We start from the raw sequence: 14,748 nt of genomic DNA on the forward strand, positions 1-14,748 counted from the left end.
ATATCTACTGGCAAAAAAAAAAAAAAAAAAAAAAAAAGAATCTTGATCTAAACCTTACACCTTGTACAAAATGTACAAAAGTGGAAAATGGATCATAGATTTAAATATAAAGCATAAGACTATAAAACCTTTAGAAAATAACATACAAGAAAATCTTTGGGCTAGGTGAAGAGTTCTTAGACGTAACAGCAAAAACGCAAAAACCCATAAATTGGGCTTCATCAAAATTTAAATTTGTTTCTCTGCAAAATACCTGTGAAGAGGATGAAAAGACAAACTATGGACTGGGAGAAATTACTTGCAAAGCACTTGGTGACAAAGGCTTTGTATCTGGAATATATAATGAAGTCTTGAAAGTCAAAAGTAAGAAGACAAACAAACCGATTAAAAAATGAGCAGCAGACATTTCACTGAAGATATACAGATGGCAAACAAACACATGAAGAGATGTTCAACATCTTCAGCCATTAGAGAAATGCAAATTAAAGCCACAATGAGATATCACTACCCATCTATCAGAATGGCTAAAATAAATAGTGGGCTGGTCCAAATGCATTGGTGTTTACAACAAATTGACCACAACCACTTACAGATTTATTTGTTCTTTTTCCACTCCCACTGCTTCACTTGACTAGCCTTAAAAAAAAAAAAGTGACATCACCAAATGCTGGTTGGTCAGAATGCCAAGAAATGAATCACTCATGCATTGCTGGTAGGAAAGTAAAATGGCACAGCCACTCTGAAAAGTTTAGCAGTTTCTTAAATGAAATATGCAACTACCATATGATCTAGCAATCCCAGCCTTGAACATTTGTCCCACGGAAATGAAACTTATGTTTACACAGTTTATGTTTATGTTTAAGTAGTCCTCCTTATCTGCAGTTTTGCTTTCCTTTTTTTTTTTTTTTTTTTCTTGAGACTCTAGTCTTGCTCTGTTGCCCAGGTTAGTGTGCAGTGGCGTGATCTTGGCTCACTGCAACGTCTGCCTCCTGGGTTCAAGTGATTCTCCTGTCTCAGCCTCCTGAGTAGCTGGGATTACAGGTGTGTGCCACCATACCCAGCTAATTTTTGTATTTTTAATACAGACAGGGTTTCCCCATGATGGCCAGGCTGGTCTCAAACTCCTGACCTCAAGTTCTCAGTACACCTTGGCCTGCCAAAGTCCTGGATTACAGGCATGCACCACCACGCCCAGCCAGTTTTGCTTTATGTAGTTTCAGTTACCCACAGCCTGAAAATATGTGAGTACAGTATATTTTGAGGCCACATTCATTTAATTACAGTATAATTGTTCTATTTATTGTCAGTCTCTTACAGTGCCTAATTAAACTTCATCAAAGGTATGTATGTATAGGAAAAATGTATATATAGGATATATAGTACATATAGCACATATGGATAGTGTATATACCATGGTTTCAGACACTCACTGGGAGTCTTGGGATATATTCTTCAAGGATAAAGGGGGACTATTATACATGATTGTTCAGATCAGCTTTATTGTTAATGTCCCGAACTGGAAACAACCAAAATGTTTAAGGTGAATGGTTAAACTATGTACATATATACTATGTATGTATGCTATGTGCATAGTATATCCATGTTACGGAGTACTATATAGCAATAAAAAGGAATTAACTATTGATACATGCAACTACCTGAATATATCTCAAGGGAATTGAATGAAAAGGCCATTCTCAAAAGGTTATATTTCATGATCCCATTTACATAAGATTCTTGAAATAAGAAAACTATAAAGAACAGATTAGTGGTTTCCAGGGGTTAGAAATGGGGGACAGAGATAAAAGGATAGTATGGCAGAGCTCTGTGATGACAGAACAGCTCTGTATCTTGCTTATGTTGCTGTTTTCGTCAATCTACACAGGTGATAAAATGAAATAGAACTGTTTACCACATGCAACACAAATGAGTGCAAGTAAAATGGGTGAAATTTGAATAAGCTCTGTGGACTGTCCCAATGTCAATTTCTTAGTGGTGAATCTACAATCAAAAAGCTAAAAAATGGTTTTTTTGGGAAATGTTTTTAGTGCTGCTATAAATGGAAATGGAGAGATGGACAATAGACCTCAGCTGTGGGATCGTTCAGTAGACAGAACCTGGAATAGTGTGCGAAAGTGTACGGCTGCGATTCTATTAACAGCAGGGAGAAACGTCAGTCAATAGAATCCAGTTTTTCCTTATTCTTCTCAACCAGTTTCCTGAAGCAAAGCCTATCTTTTCTATTAAATAGTGTTTTTCTTTTGCCTTTTTTTTTTTTTTTTGAGACGGGGTCTTATTCTGTTGCCCAGGCTGGAATGTGGTGGCACAATTTTGGCTCACTGCAGCCTGGACCTTCCGGGCTCAGGAGATTCTCCCACCTCAGCCTCCTGTGTAGCTGGAACTACAGGCGTGTACCACCACAGCAGGCTAATTTTTTATGTAGAAATGGGGTTTCCCCATGTTACCCAGGCTGGACTTGAATTCCTGGGCTCAGCCAGGAATTCAACCTGCCGAGCCAGTGTTGGGATTATGGGTGTGAGCCACTGCACCCAGTCTTTTTTATTTCTAGAGACTGGGTCCTGCTCTGTCACCCAGGCTGGAATGCAGTGGCACAATCTTGGCTCACTGCAGCCTCGATCTTTTGGGTTCAAGCAATCCTTCCACCTCAGCCTCCCGAGTAGCTGGGACTACAGGGGTGTGCCACCATGCTTGGCTAATTTTTTTGTCATTAGTCTCAACCCAGGCTGGTCTAGAACTCCTAGGCACAAGTGATTGCTCTCGCCTAGGCCTCCTAAAATGTTGGGATTACTGGTGTGAGCCACCATGCCCATCCTGCTAAGCCTACCTTGAAATGATAGATTTTTCTGAGTCTTTTCCTATCTGCCTTATTTTATAATTAGTGACAGACCATCTAAACCAAACTCAGGAAAGAATTACCTTAGGAAAGCTTTCTTCATCAAAATAACATCCTATAATTGCACAAGTATATACAAGATGATCTATTATCAACAGTTTATAATGGCCAAAGATAAGTAGGCAGAGAGTATTTGCAGAAGAAAGTTATAGTGGCCAAAGAATGGAACAACTCAAATACACAGGGGATGGTATATCCGTACAATAAAATACTGTACACAGGAAAGAAAACATAAGCAGCACTCTACACACTGCTATGAAAGCAGGTCAATATAAATGCAGAAAAAAGCCAAGTATAGAAGTGTAGACTAAATATAAAATACTCACTGGAGGCCAGGCGCAGTGGCTCACATCTGTAATCCCAGCATTTTGGGAGGCCGAGGTGGGTGGATCACTTGAGGTCAGGGTCTTTAAGACACGGTCTTCCTACATTACCCAGGCCGGCCTTGAACTCCTGCACTTAAATGATCCTCCCACCCCAGCCTTTCAAACAGCAGGGACTACAGATGCACAGCACCATGCCTGGCTTCCAAAATGGATGAATCTTATTTCACTATCCTAAGTGAAATAAGCCAGTCACAGGACAAATACTGCATGATACCACTATATGAGATATCTATAATAGTCAAACTCGTAGAAACAGGGTAGAAGGGTGGTTGCTAGGGGCTAGGGAAATGGAGAGTTGTTCAACAGGTATAAAGCTTCAGTTATGCAAGACAAGTAAGGTCTAAAGATCTGTTGTACAACATGGTGCCTATAATTAACAATACTGTATTGTACACTTAAAGATTTGTTAAGAGGGTAGGTCTTGAGTTACGTGTTCTTATCACAGAAGACAAAACAAAAACTCAACAGCAACCAAAAAGCAAAAAACAAAGGGGCAGGAGGAAACTTGTGGAGATGATAGATATGTTTATTACCCTGATTGTGGTGATGGTATCAAAGGTGTGTACATATAGTCTAACCCATCAAACTGTATTCATTACATATGTAACAACTGTACTTCTATAAAGCTGGCAAAAAACACTGTAACTGTTTGTTTTTACTTCAATGTGGCTATAAGAAAATATAAAATTATATTATATTACAGCTTGCATTCTATTTGTATAGTACTGTCCTGCTCAAGATGGATTAACAGGTGTGTGACAGTCACTGCCTGCTGAAAGCAGGGTGTAGGGAACCTGTATGTTCTTCCATTTATTAATATTTCATATTTTGAGAAGACATGAGATTTTTGAACAAATATACAGAAAATCATTGTCAACAGTTAATCTACCAGCGAGATTCAAACTTTGCATTCTTGGTTTTCAGATCTTGGTTGAGAGTTCTAACACCCTTGAAAAATCTCAAGAGTAACCTGGTAATAATATCTTCATTGAACTAAAATTACGTTTTGTTTTAATCTGATAGGCCTCCTAATCCAAAAGGTAACATCAAGTTAAACAACATCCAGTTTCACTTTGATGTTCATAGCTGCCAATTCAGCTACAAAATACCGAAAAACATAAGGCACAGAAACAGTATCGATAGTGTCACTGCGATTACACAGAGTACAGTTGTATTTTCTGTTGCGCATGGCAGACCAAGAAGGGGGTGGCTTCTCCAACAGTGGAGAGAGTAAACTGCCACACTTCACACACACATGGGCTACTGACCGATCCGAGCAGTTGAAGAGGCGGTCATGAAGGAGAAAAGATGTACCGTGAGCTAAAAGCGCATCCCGTTCCATCTCCCCAAAACGGATTCCACCCTGGACATTTCTTCCCCCAATAGGCTGGTTGGTGACTCTGTCTCGGGCCCCAGTTGTCCTTACTTGAAATTTGTCTGAGACCATATGGCGTAAGCGCTGATAATAAACCACTCCTATGAAGATGTCTGCTTCCAGTTCTAGCCCGCTGATGCCACTATATAACCTCTCGGTGCCATAGAAATTGTAGCCAGCAGCCTTTAACATCTCACCAAAGTATTCTAAGGCCGAGTTCTCCTCTGAGAAGATGAAGGGTGTAGCATCATGGCAGAGACCATGCAAAGCTGCAGACTTCCCGGCCATACTCTCAATTAACATCCCGATGGTCATGCGGGATGGAAAACCATGGGGATTGAACAGAATGTCTGGGACCATCCCACTCTCAGTAAAAGGCATGTCCTCAGCCGGCCACAGTCTGCTCAAAATGCCCTTCTGCCCATGACGACTGGCAAATTTATCTCCGATAGTTGGGTTCCGAGGCACTCTCATAGTGATGCAAACACACTTGAATTTTCCACTCCCAGTGTCATTACTGCACACTTTGATGTTATCCACAACACAATTTTCTTTACTCCTAGGAAAAAGTAAACCGTATAAGGTCAAGCTATTTGTTTAAACTTATAGAGGTAAGTTTCATTGATATAATTAGTGCTTCATATAGGATATTTGTAAAACACTTTTTTTTTTTTTTTGATGAGACAGGGTCTCACTTTGTTGCCCAGGCTGGAGAGGGGTGGTGTGATTACAGCTCACTGCAGCCTTGACTTTCCAGGTTCAAGCAATCCTCCCACCTTAGCCTCCTCAGTAGTTGGCACTACAGGTACATGCCACTAGGCTTGGCTAATTTTTAAATTTTTTGTAAAGATAGGGTCCCACTACAATGCCCAGACTGACCTTGCACTCCTGGGCTTAAGGGAGCCTCCCATTTTGGTCTCCCAAATTGTCGGGTTGCAGGTGTGAACTACTGTGCCTGGCCTGCAAAATTCATTCTTACCTTTATTCTCCAATACAAACAGAGATGGTATGAATAGAGCTATTGGTGATATTCACTACAGAATTATGTTCATCTGAAAGAAAACTAGCAACAAAGGCAACTGAAAAATTATTATGAAGGCCTACTGAAATAAATTATATTGTAAAATGAGCTAAAATAAGACATTTCTAATAAGAGGTATGAGCTCAACATTTTGGCTAGGAAACATTGCTAACATCGTATATGATAAAGACGACAAAGTTTGGATAATACAGTTTTTTAAAAAAGCACAAATAGACCAGGCACAGTGGCTCACACCTGTAATCCTAGCACTTTGGGAGGCTGAAGCAGGTGGAACACTTGAGCCCAGGAGTTCAAGACCCTCCTGGGCAACATGGTGAAACCATCTCTACTAAAAATACAAAAAATTAGCTGGGCATGGTGGTGCGTGCCTGTAGTCCCAGCTACTTGAAGGCTGAGGTGAGAGGATTGCTTGAGCCGGGAGGTGGAGGTTGTAGGGAGTGAGATCACTCCACTGCACTCCAGCCTGGCTAACACACTGAGACCCTATCTCAAAAAACAAACAAAAACCAGCTTGGATACCCAAACTTACTTATAGTACATCACAAAACTTTCCCCAGTGTTGAGGTTTAGGTAGCTGTAATATGGATCTCCATACTGCAGTTTTGCTCCTATAAACGGCAATCCATCGTCATCTAACTTCTGCAAAACCCGTGGGTCACCAGGTTTGATTCCAAACACCAGGCTACTATCTCCTTGTTTAATTTTTTCAGAGAGGTCTATGAACTCAGACTTGTAGACACTTCCATGGGCAAAGCCTCGTTCCCAAGAGGCCTTATTCACAATCTGTGAAGTAAAAGAATCGTTAATTTAAAAGACTGAGGCCAAGTGAGGATTTTCAAAATAAAACTAGGTGGGACTATAATACTTGGTTTAGGATAACTGGCATCACATTTCAACTCTCCTCACATTTTCCAAATCACTGATACTAACTACAAAAACCCAGACATGGCCGGGCACAGTGGCTCATGCCTGTAATTCCAGCACTTTGGGAGACCAAGGCAGGCAGATCACTTGAGGTCAGGAGTTAGAGACCAGCCTAGCCAACATGGTGAAACTCCATCTCTACTAAAAATAAAAAATCAGCCAGGCGTGGTGGGGGGTGCCTATAGTCCCAGCTACTCGAGAGGCTGAGGCAGAAGAATTGCTTGAACCCAGAAGGCAGAGGTTGTAGTGAGCCAAGATCGTGCCACTGCACTCCAGCCTGGACAATAGAGCAAGACTCTGGCTCAAAAAAAAACACAAAAAACAAAAAACACCAAGAAAAACCAAAAACCCAGGCACACAGAAATAGCTTAAAATCTAATCATATTTAAATATAAAAGGTAGATATATCCAAAACCAAACTCTTCAAAATTTACTCATAATATGCACTCAAATATGCAAGATATATGTGTATCTGAATATTTAGTGGATACTCCTCAAGGCTTGCCCAATTTCAACTTAGACCAAGAACTAATCATTTCATAGAACATCATGTGCCAAATACTAGGTACTTGGGTACACAAAAATATTCCTTCACTGATTTCACAGTAAACAAAAGAGTTAAACGATAAAAAGATTGGAACAACATTTCCCGGTAAAACTCACCATGGCATCTTCCATATCATAGCCAGTGTAAGAAATCACGGCAACGATGGCATTGGTCCCAATTGGATAGTTATCCATGTCATAATAATCATACATGGAGGGTCTCACCAAGGGACTCTGAGGTGTCTGAAGACGATACAGTTTGTTGTCTGATCGGTCTTGATAAGTGAGAAGTGGAAAGCCCATAGTTTGCTTACCTACACGGAGAAAAAAATCTTAGCATTTTCTGCTTCTTTCATCTTGATTATAGGTGTGACACACAACACTGGAAACAACTAAATATTCATCAGAGAAGAATGAATAAATAAATAATCATAGTAGTTATGCTTACTTTAGACTAATACATAAGCTGTGAAAATGAAGTAAACCTAAATGTATCAATGTGACCAGACCAGGAAAACCGTGCTGAGTGGGAGAAAGTGCAGACTGACATTTAATGTAAGATTTATGTGCATTTGCAACACGCCCCAAACAATTCTATACCTAGTTTATGGATACATGTATGATGTAATAAAAGCTTTAAAAGGGGACAGAAAGGAAGCACACGAATTACAGGATATCACTACTGGGGGGAGAAAAGGGGACAGTAATTATTATGTAATTAGATTACTTTCTTACAGCGGAAGATGTATTTAATTCTAGGTAGTGGAGTATGCGGTGAGATTCCTCTGTGTACTACCTCACAGTATAATCATTTCAGAACAAAATGATTTTAAAATATAAATACATACAAGTGAAATTTTTTTTAAAAAATTATAAACTTAGAGCTTCCAGTAATAAAGGGCTACTCTTACAAGACCACCCTCAACACATACGTATAAGATGCAGAAAAAAGGCCCCAACTACACATATAGCACTGGAGAGTAACCAAAAGCTGTCAGAAGCTGAGGAAGAATTTTTACTTGGATGAAAGGAACCACACTGGGTGAATTTCCAGGTTTTTAAGTATTTATGTATTTATTTTTGCCTTATGGCCCAGTGTGGTAGCCACAACTTAGATAGAAACCCACAGTCTTACTGGCTTGAAGAACTAAGAAATAGAGTTCTGAGCATGACAACAATTGGTAAAGGGGAACGTTTCAGAAATGAGAGAACAAAGGGAGACCCTTAAATTCAGCATGTAAAATTGGGTCCCAATCTTTGGTGGACTCCTGAACTATGCATGCATGGGACAGATCAAAGCAGCCCACCTAAGGCTGAAGAATGTACTTCAACTGCCATGTTCACCAAGTTAAGTACCAGTGAACACTAAAAACCAATCCTTTTCCCCTGGAGAATTTTTGGTGACATGCACTGAGCCAGGTGATGGACTGTGTATTAAGAAGGAAAGATATAAAATGAAAAACATTAAAATGTAATCGAAGGCTCAACACCACACTAAAAACAAACAAAACCAATCCTCTTCAGAGGACCCTAACAGGATCCAGGGTTTAAAACATATTCCTCGCAATGTTCATAATACAATCCAGTATTACTGAGCATACAAATAAATGGTGAAACTTGACTTATACTCAAGGAGACTGATCCTGAGATGACCCAGACATTGGAATCTGCAGATAATGACTTTACAACACCCATCATATAAAACTATGCTAAAAATATAAAGGAAAACATGCCCACAATGAATGAAGATAAGAAATCTTAGAGAAGAGAGAAACTATAAAAAAGAAACAAGTCAGGCCAGGCGCAGTGGCTCACACCTGTAATCCCAGCACTTTGGGAGGCTGAGGCGGGCAGATCACTTGAGGTCAGGAGTTTGAGACCAGCCTGAACAACATGATAAAACTCTGTCTCTACTAAAAATACAAAAAATTAGCTGGGCATGGTGGCACATGCCTGTAATCTCAGCTACTCAGAAGGCGGAGGCAAGAGAATCGCTTGAACCGGGGAGGCAGAGGTTGCAGTGAGCCAAGATCGTGCCACTGCACTCCAGGTGGGTGACACAGCAATACCCTGTCTCAAAAAAGAAAAAAAAAAAAAAAGAAACAAGTGGAAGTGGTGGACTTGAAAATACAGTCATACACTGCATAACAATGTTTTAGTCAATGTAGGATGGCATATATACTATGGCATATATATGGCATATATATATTTTTACTGTATCTTTTCTATCTTTAGCTACACAAATCCTTGCCATTATCTTACAACTGTCGACAGCACACAGTACAGTTATATGCCACCCAGGTTTGTAGCCTAGGAACAACAGGCTATACCATATATTAGGTGTGTAGTAGTCTCTGCCATCTAGGTTTATGTAAGTTCACTGTATGATGTTCACACTACGACAAAATCACATACGACTCCCTTCTCCAAATGTATCCCTGTCGTTAAGGGCATATGACTGTAGGCGAAAATTCAGTAGAAGACAGAATTAAAAGTGACTGTGATAATAGGTCAGTAAAAATAATTCAATCTGGGCCAGGCACAGTGGCTCACACCTGTAACCCCAGCATTTTTGGGAGGCTGAGGCAGGCAGATCACTTGAGGTAAGGAGTTCAAAACCAGCCAGGTCAACATGGTGAAACCCCATCTCTACTAAAACACAAAAATTAGCTGGGCATGGTGATGTGTGCCTGTAATCCCAGCTACTTGAGAGGCTGAGGCAGGAGAATTTATTGAACACGGGAGGCGGAGGTTGCAATGAGCCGAGATCGCACCACTACACTCCAGCCTAGGTAACAAAGTGACACTCCATCTTGGAGGGGGGAAAAAAAAAAAGAAATGAAAAAATCCAATCTGAAGAAAATAAGGAAAAAAAGAGAACAGAAACTCAATGTCTTATGGAACAATATCAAAAGGTTTAAATATATGAATAACTGATATCTCAGAAGGGGAGGAAAGAGAGAAAAGGGTAGGAGCAATGTTTTTAAAAATAATGACAGAAGAGTTTAGCAATTTAATTAAAAAAAAAAAAAAAATTGGGGGCCGGGCGCGGTGGCTTATGCCTGTAATCCAGCACTTTGGGAGGCCAAAGTGGGCAGATCACCTGAGGTCAGCAGTTCAAGACCAGCCTGGCCAACATGGTGAAATCCCGTCTCTACTAAAAATACAAAAATTAGCTGGGTATGGTGGTGAGTGCCTGTAGTCCCAGCTACTTGGGAGGCTGAGGAAGGAGAATCACTTCAACCCAGAAGGCAGAGGTTGCAGGGAGCCGAGATCATACCACTGAATTCCAGCCTAGGCGATGGAGCAACACTCTGTCTCAAAAAAAAAAAAAAAAAGAAACACTATATTCAGAAGACTGCTGCTTTCTAACTAGAAATGACAGAGACTAAGAAAAGCCAGTGTAACAACTTTTAAGTGCTGGAAGAAAAATAACTGTCAACTCAGAATTGTATACCCAGTGAAAGATTCCTTCAAGTGAAGCAAAATAAAGACATTTTCAGATAAATGAAAACCAAGAGAGTTTGTGGCCAGCAACCTGCAATATAAAAAAATGCTAAAGGAAGATTATCAGGCTGAAGGAAAACTGTAAGCAATGAAAACCTGAATCTTGCAGCAGGAATGAAGAGAACTGGAAGTGATAAATATGTGGGTGACTATGATTGCTTGTATTCTTCAAAAAATCAAGTAATAAGACCCCAGGCACACCCAAATCTATGGACATTTTATACCTTTTTCTTCAAAAATGTCAATGTCAAAGACAAAGAATGGTTAAAGATCTGTCATAAATTACAGGAGACTAAATAGACATGCCAACTAAATACAATGAGTGATCCTGGACTGGTTGCTTGTGGCACAGAAAAAAAAAAAAACTTGCCATAAGCCATATTTTTGGAACAAATGGTCAGCATATGTAAATAAGGACTACAAAAGACTATGCTAGTATCAAGTTTACTTTCCTGATTGTGACTATAACATCGTCCCTCTTCCTTACCCATCTGGCACTGGTACATGTTCCGTGGACTCTGGTTGTGATCAGAGAAAGGGATGAAGTTGGCAATCACACTCAGCAGGCTGTGTGGAAAGAGTTCCTGGTGTGTGGTAACTCCAGCAAAAACCTCATCCTCAAAGATAGCGACATTCATGAAGATCTGGAAGAGCAGATGTCCAAGGCACAAAATAACTGCAACTGCTTACACATTAACTCTTACCATTTCTCAGAGTTCAGCACTCAAAGACTCAAGAGAAAACCTTCTCCGCCCAGCATCATAAGTGCTGAAGGGATCAACTGGGAAGCACAGGGAAGCGACCGGTTAGAAATGCCACTTACTTTACATATTTCACTCTAAATCTACCCCAGACCAATTGTGAAGGGGAATAGGAAGAAAAAATGTTAAGTAGCACAAAGCCTGTAACTTTGCAACTGCAAATATGTAGGCAAAGACTGAGTGTGAATCTAATGGAATGTTTTCACTTCGCCAGCTGAGGCAGAGTCAGGTACAAAGGAGCTCTGGGAGCTAGACAGGATGGAAGGCAGGTAATGTGACCACCAACCTTCTCAGGTTCTTTTGGAGTGAGATCAGACATGGGAACTGCTTTGTGCTGGTCACAGTGGAGGTGGAAAGTCTGACTTTCTTTCAAATGTCCAACTGTTATTGTAACACTAACAACCCTTTTAAAAAGGAAGAGTTAAGTCTCTGAAAGTTGTATACTATACAAACAAGCACATACACTCATCCATCACACATATGTATTTACCTGTTCCATAGTTCCAATTAGCTCTTCTTTGCCCAATTCCAAGTTCTGCACAGGCCGTACCAGTCTACAAGGAGTAGTAAAAAGGAACAATCCTGGGTACAGACTTGGTTTTCCTGTCATGGGTATGAGGACCACTTCCATCCAGGGAGGAATTCTTTTCTCTCTCAACACCTGTTTTCAACAAAAACAGAGTTTAACAAACCTGTCCCACGGCCATGGCTGTCGCTGCCAGTCTTATGCCCCATGGAATACTACTCATCCACACTCAGCCATGGTAAAAGCCCTACTTCCTTGGGTGCTCACCCCAGCTAGCAGGCAAATCTCTATCTACTGAGACTAAGGATAAAGTACACCATGAATGTATGTGTAGATACACTAAAGGAAATTCTGTCCTCTGTGATCTAAAATACAGTAGATTACTGGTTTTATTTGTAAACTTAATAAACCAAAAACTCTTGGGTGGGCCGGGCATGGTGGCTTATACCTGTAATCCCAGCACTTTAGGAGGCCGAAGTGAGTGGATCACTTGAGCCCAGAAGTCAAGACCAACCTGGGCAACATGGTGAAATCCCGTCTCTACAAAAAATAAAAAAATTAGCTGAGCGTGGTGGTGCGTGCCTGTAGTCCCAGCTACTTGGGAGGCTGAGGTGGGAGAATCACTTGAGCCCAGGAGGTTGAGGCTACAGTGAGTCATGATCATACCACTGCACTCCAGCCTGGGTGACAGAGTGAGACCCTGTCTCAAAAACAAAACAAAAAAAAGCCAACAAACTCTTGCATGAAAGGAGATACAAAAATCTAAATTACAGAAACCTGGAAAAGAAAAAAAAAAAAAAAACCCAGGTGTCAGTACTCATGGGGATTCACAGCTAAATGAGAGGATGTTTGGTGGAAGGGGACACTGGGAGATGTTGGTCAAAGAGTATAAAGCTTCAGTTATGCAAGAGAATTAAGTTTCTGCAGATCTCAAGTACAGCATGTGACTATAGTTAAGAATACTATATTGCATGCCTGAAATTTACTAAGAGAGCACATCTTAAGTGCCCTCATCCTCCGACCCTCCACAATGCTAACCAAAAAAAAAAAAAAAAGAATGAAAATAAATTATTTAATCAAAAGCTAAAAGAGAATAAAGTCAACTAAAAGAAAACACAATAAAAAAGATAAAATAAAATCTGAGACTAATGAGGTACAATGAGGTAGGCAGATCATTTGAGGTCAGGAGTTCGAGCCCAGCCGGGGCAACGTGGAGAAACCCCGTCTCTACTAAAAATACAAAAATTACCCGGGTGTGGTGTGTGCACCTGTAATCCCAGCTGAGGCTGAGGCAGGAGAATTGCTTGAACCTGGGAGGTGGAGGCTGCAGTGAGCCAAGATCACGCCACTGCAGCCCAGCCTGGGCAACAGAGTGAGACTCTGCCTCAAAAAAAAAAAAAAAAAAAGGAATGATTGTTTAATGCGTACAGAGTTTTGATGATGAGAAAGTTCTGAAGATGGTGATGACTGCACAACATGAATGTATTTAATATCACTGAATTGTACACTAGATCAAATCTCATATACTCTCTGAGCATCAAAATGAGTAGTAACAGAATATTCACAAAATTAAACAAGCATCTATAAATCTATGCTAACCTAAATAAATGAACAACTAATAGAAAAGAAAGCCCTCCTTACAGAATAGCAACTAATAAACATAGAAAAAATGCTGGTGGGGGAAAACACCATGTGGTAACCATCACAGTAATATTAACTCAGCAAAGAACCATCAATGGAATAGTAATTCAGCAAATAATTCATCAACTAGTGGGTGAAAATATGAAGAAAGGGGGCTCCACATAGCTTTCAACTATCTCTCCACAAGTTACTTATTACAGAGAAAAACAGAAACTGTACAGTGAATTAACCTAAAGAACACAACTTTGAAGGGATCAGTTAACATGAGTCGTAACAGGACAAACCAACATCATGTGTTTCCTGAAATATCTTGAATCTCATCATGAAGAAGCAAAACATAAACCTAAATTACAGGAGAGCTGTGATTCCCAGCACTTCGGGAGGCCAAGGCGGGCGAATCACTTAAGGTTAGGAGACCAGCCTGATCCAGATGGTGAAACCCCACCACTGCTAAAAATAAAAAAAATTAGCCGGGTGTGGTGGTACACACCTGTAGTCTCAGCTACTTGGGAGGCTGAGGCACGAGATTCTGACTTAAAAAAATAAAAATAGAAGACTGGTGGTTGGCAGCATCTAGGTGGCTTCAGGATGGGGCTGGTCACCAGAAAGACCAAGCCAGGATTAGAGGACTGGGACTTTCAGCCCCACCCTCAACTTCCAGGAAAGCGATAGGGGCTGGAGGTTAAGCTAATCACCAATGGCCAATGATTCCATCAGTCATCCTACATAATAAAGCCATAACAACCCAAAGGACTGGGTCAGGGAGCTGCCAGGGAAGCCGGGCACGGTGGTACAGTCCTGTGGTCAGGCTGCTTGCCAAGCTGAGGTGGGAGGATCACTTAAGCCTGGGACATTAAGGCTGCAGTGAGCTGTGACTGTGCCACTGCACTCCAGCCTGGGCAACAGAGTGAGACCCGTCTCTTTAAAAAAAAGAAAAGAAAAGAAAAAAAGAGAACATTACTGAGACAACTGGTGGAATTTGAATACCAACTATGGATCCCACCCACATGACCTTCTCTGATTTTCATAAGTGTACTGTGGTTATTGAAGAGAAAGTCCTTGTTCTTAGAAAAAGTACGCTAAAATCTTTATGGAAAACGGGACACTGTCTCAATACTGCTCTCAA

At 40.6% G+C, this 14,748-nt stretch overlaps 1 protein-coding gene across 7 annotated transcripts in view; it reads right to left on the reverse strand.

Moving 5' to 3' along the window:
• Positions 1 to 913: 913 nt before the first annotated feature.
• Positions 914 to 14,748, reverse strand: part of POLR1B (polymerase (RNA) I polypeptide B, 128kDa) — a 37,108-nt gene continuing 23,273 nt past the window's right edge. For 6 of the 7 annotated variants that reach the window (XM_011968030.1, XM_011968027.1, XM_011968029.1 and 3 more), the window contains 5 exons: positions 11,946 to 12,116; positions 11,182 to 11,338; positions 7,305 to 7,501; positions 6,247 to 6,500; positions 2,953 to 5,234 (listed from right to left, as the gene is read on the reverse strand). In XM_011968030.1, coding sequence (XP_011823420.1) covers positions 4,352 to 5,234; positions 6,247 to 6,500; positions 7,305 to 7,501; positions 11,182 to 11,338; positions 11,946 to 12,116 — 1,662 coding nt within the window. In that variant the 3' untranslated portion in view covers positions 2,953 to 4,351. Of the gene's footprint in view, positions 5,235 to 6,246; positions 6,501 to 7,304; positions 7,502 to 11,181; positions 11,339 to 11,945; positions 12,117 to 14,748 lie in introns of all 7 variants that reach the window. The other variant, XM_011968028.1, reaches the window with a different exon arrangement.

The sequence above is a fragment of the Mandrillus leucophaeus genome, unplaced genomic scaffold (genome assembly GCF_000951045.1).
Source record: "Mandrillus leucophaeus isolate KB7577 unplaced genomic scaffold, Mleu.le_1.0 Scaffold822, whole genome shotgun sequence".
In the NCBI taxonomy this organism is placed as follows: Eukaryota; Metazoa; Chordata; class Mammalia; order Primates; family Cercopithecidae; genus Mandrillus; species Mandrillus leucophaeus.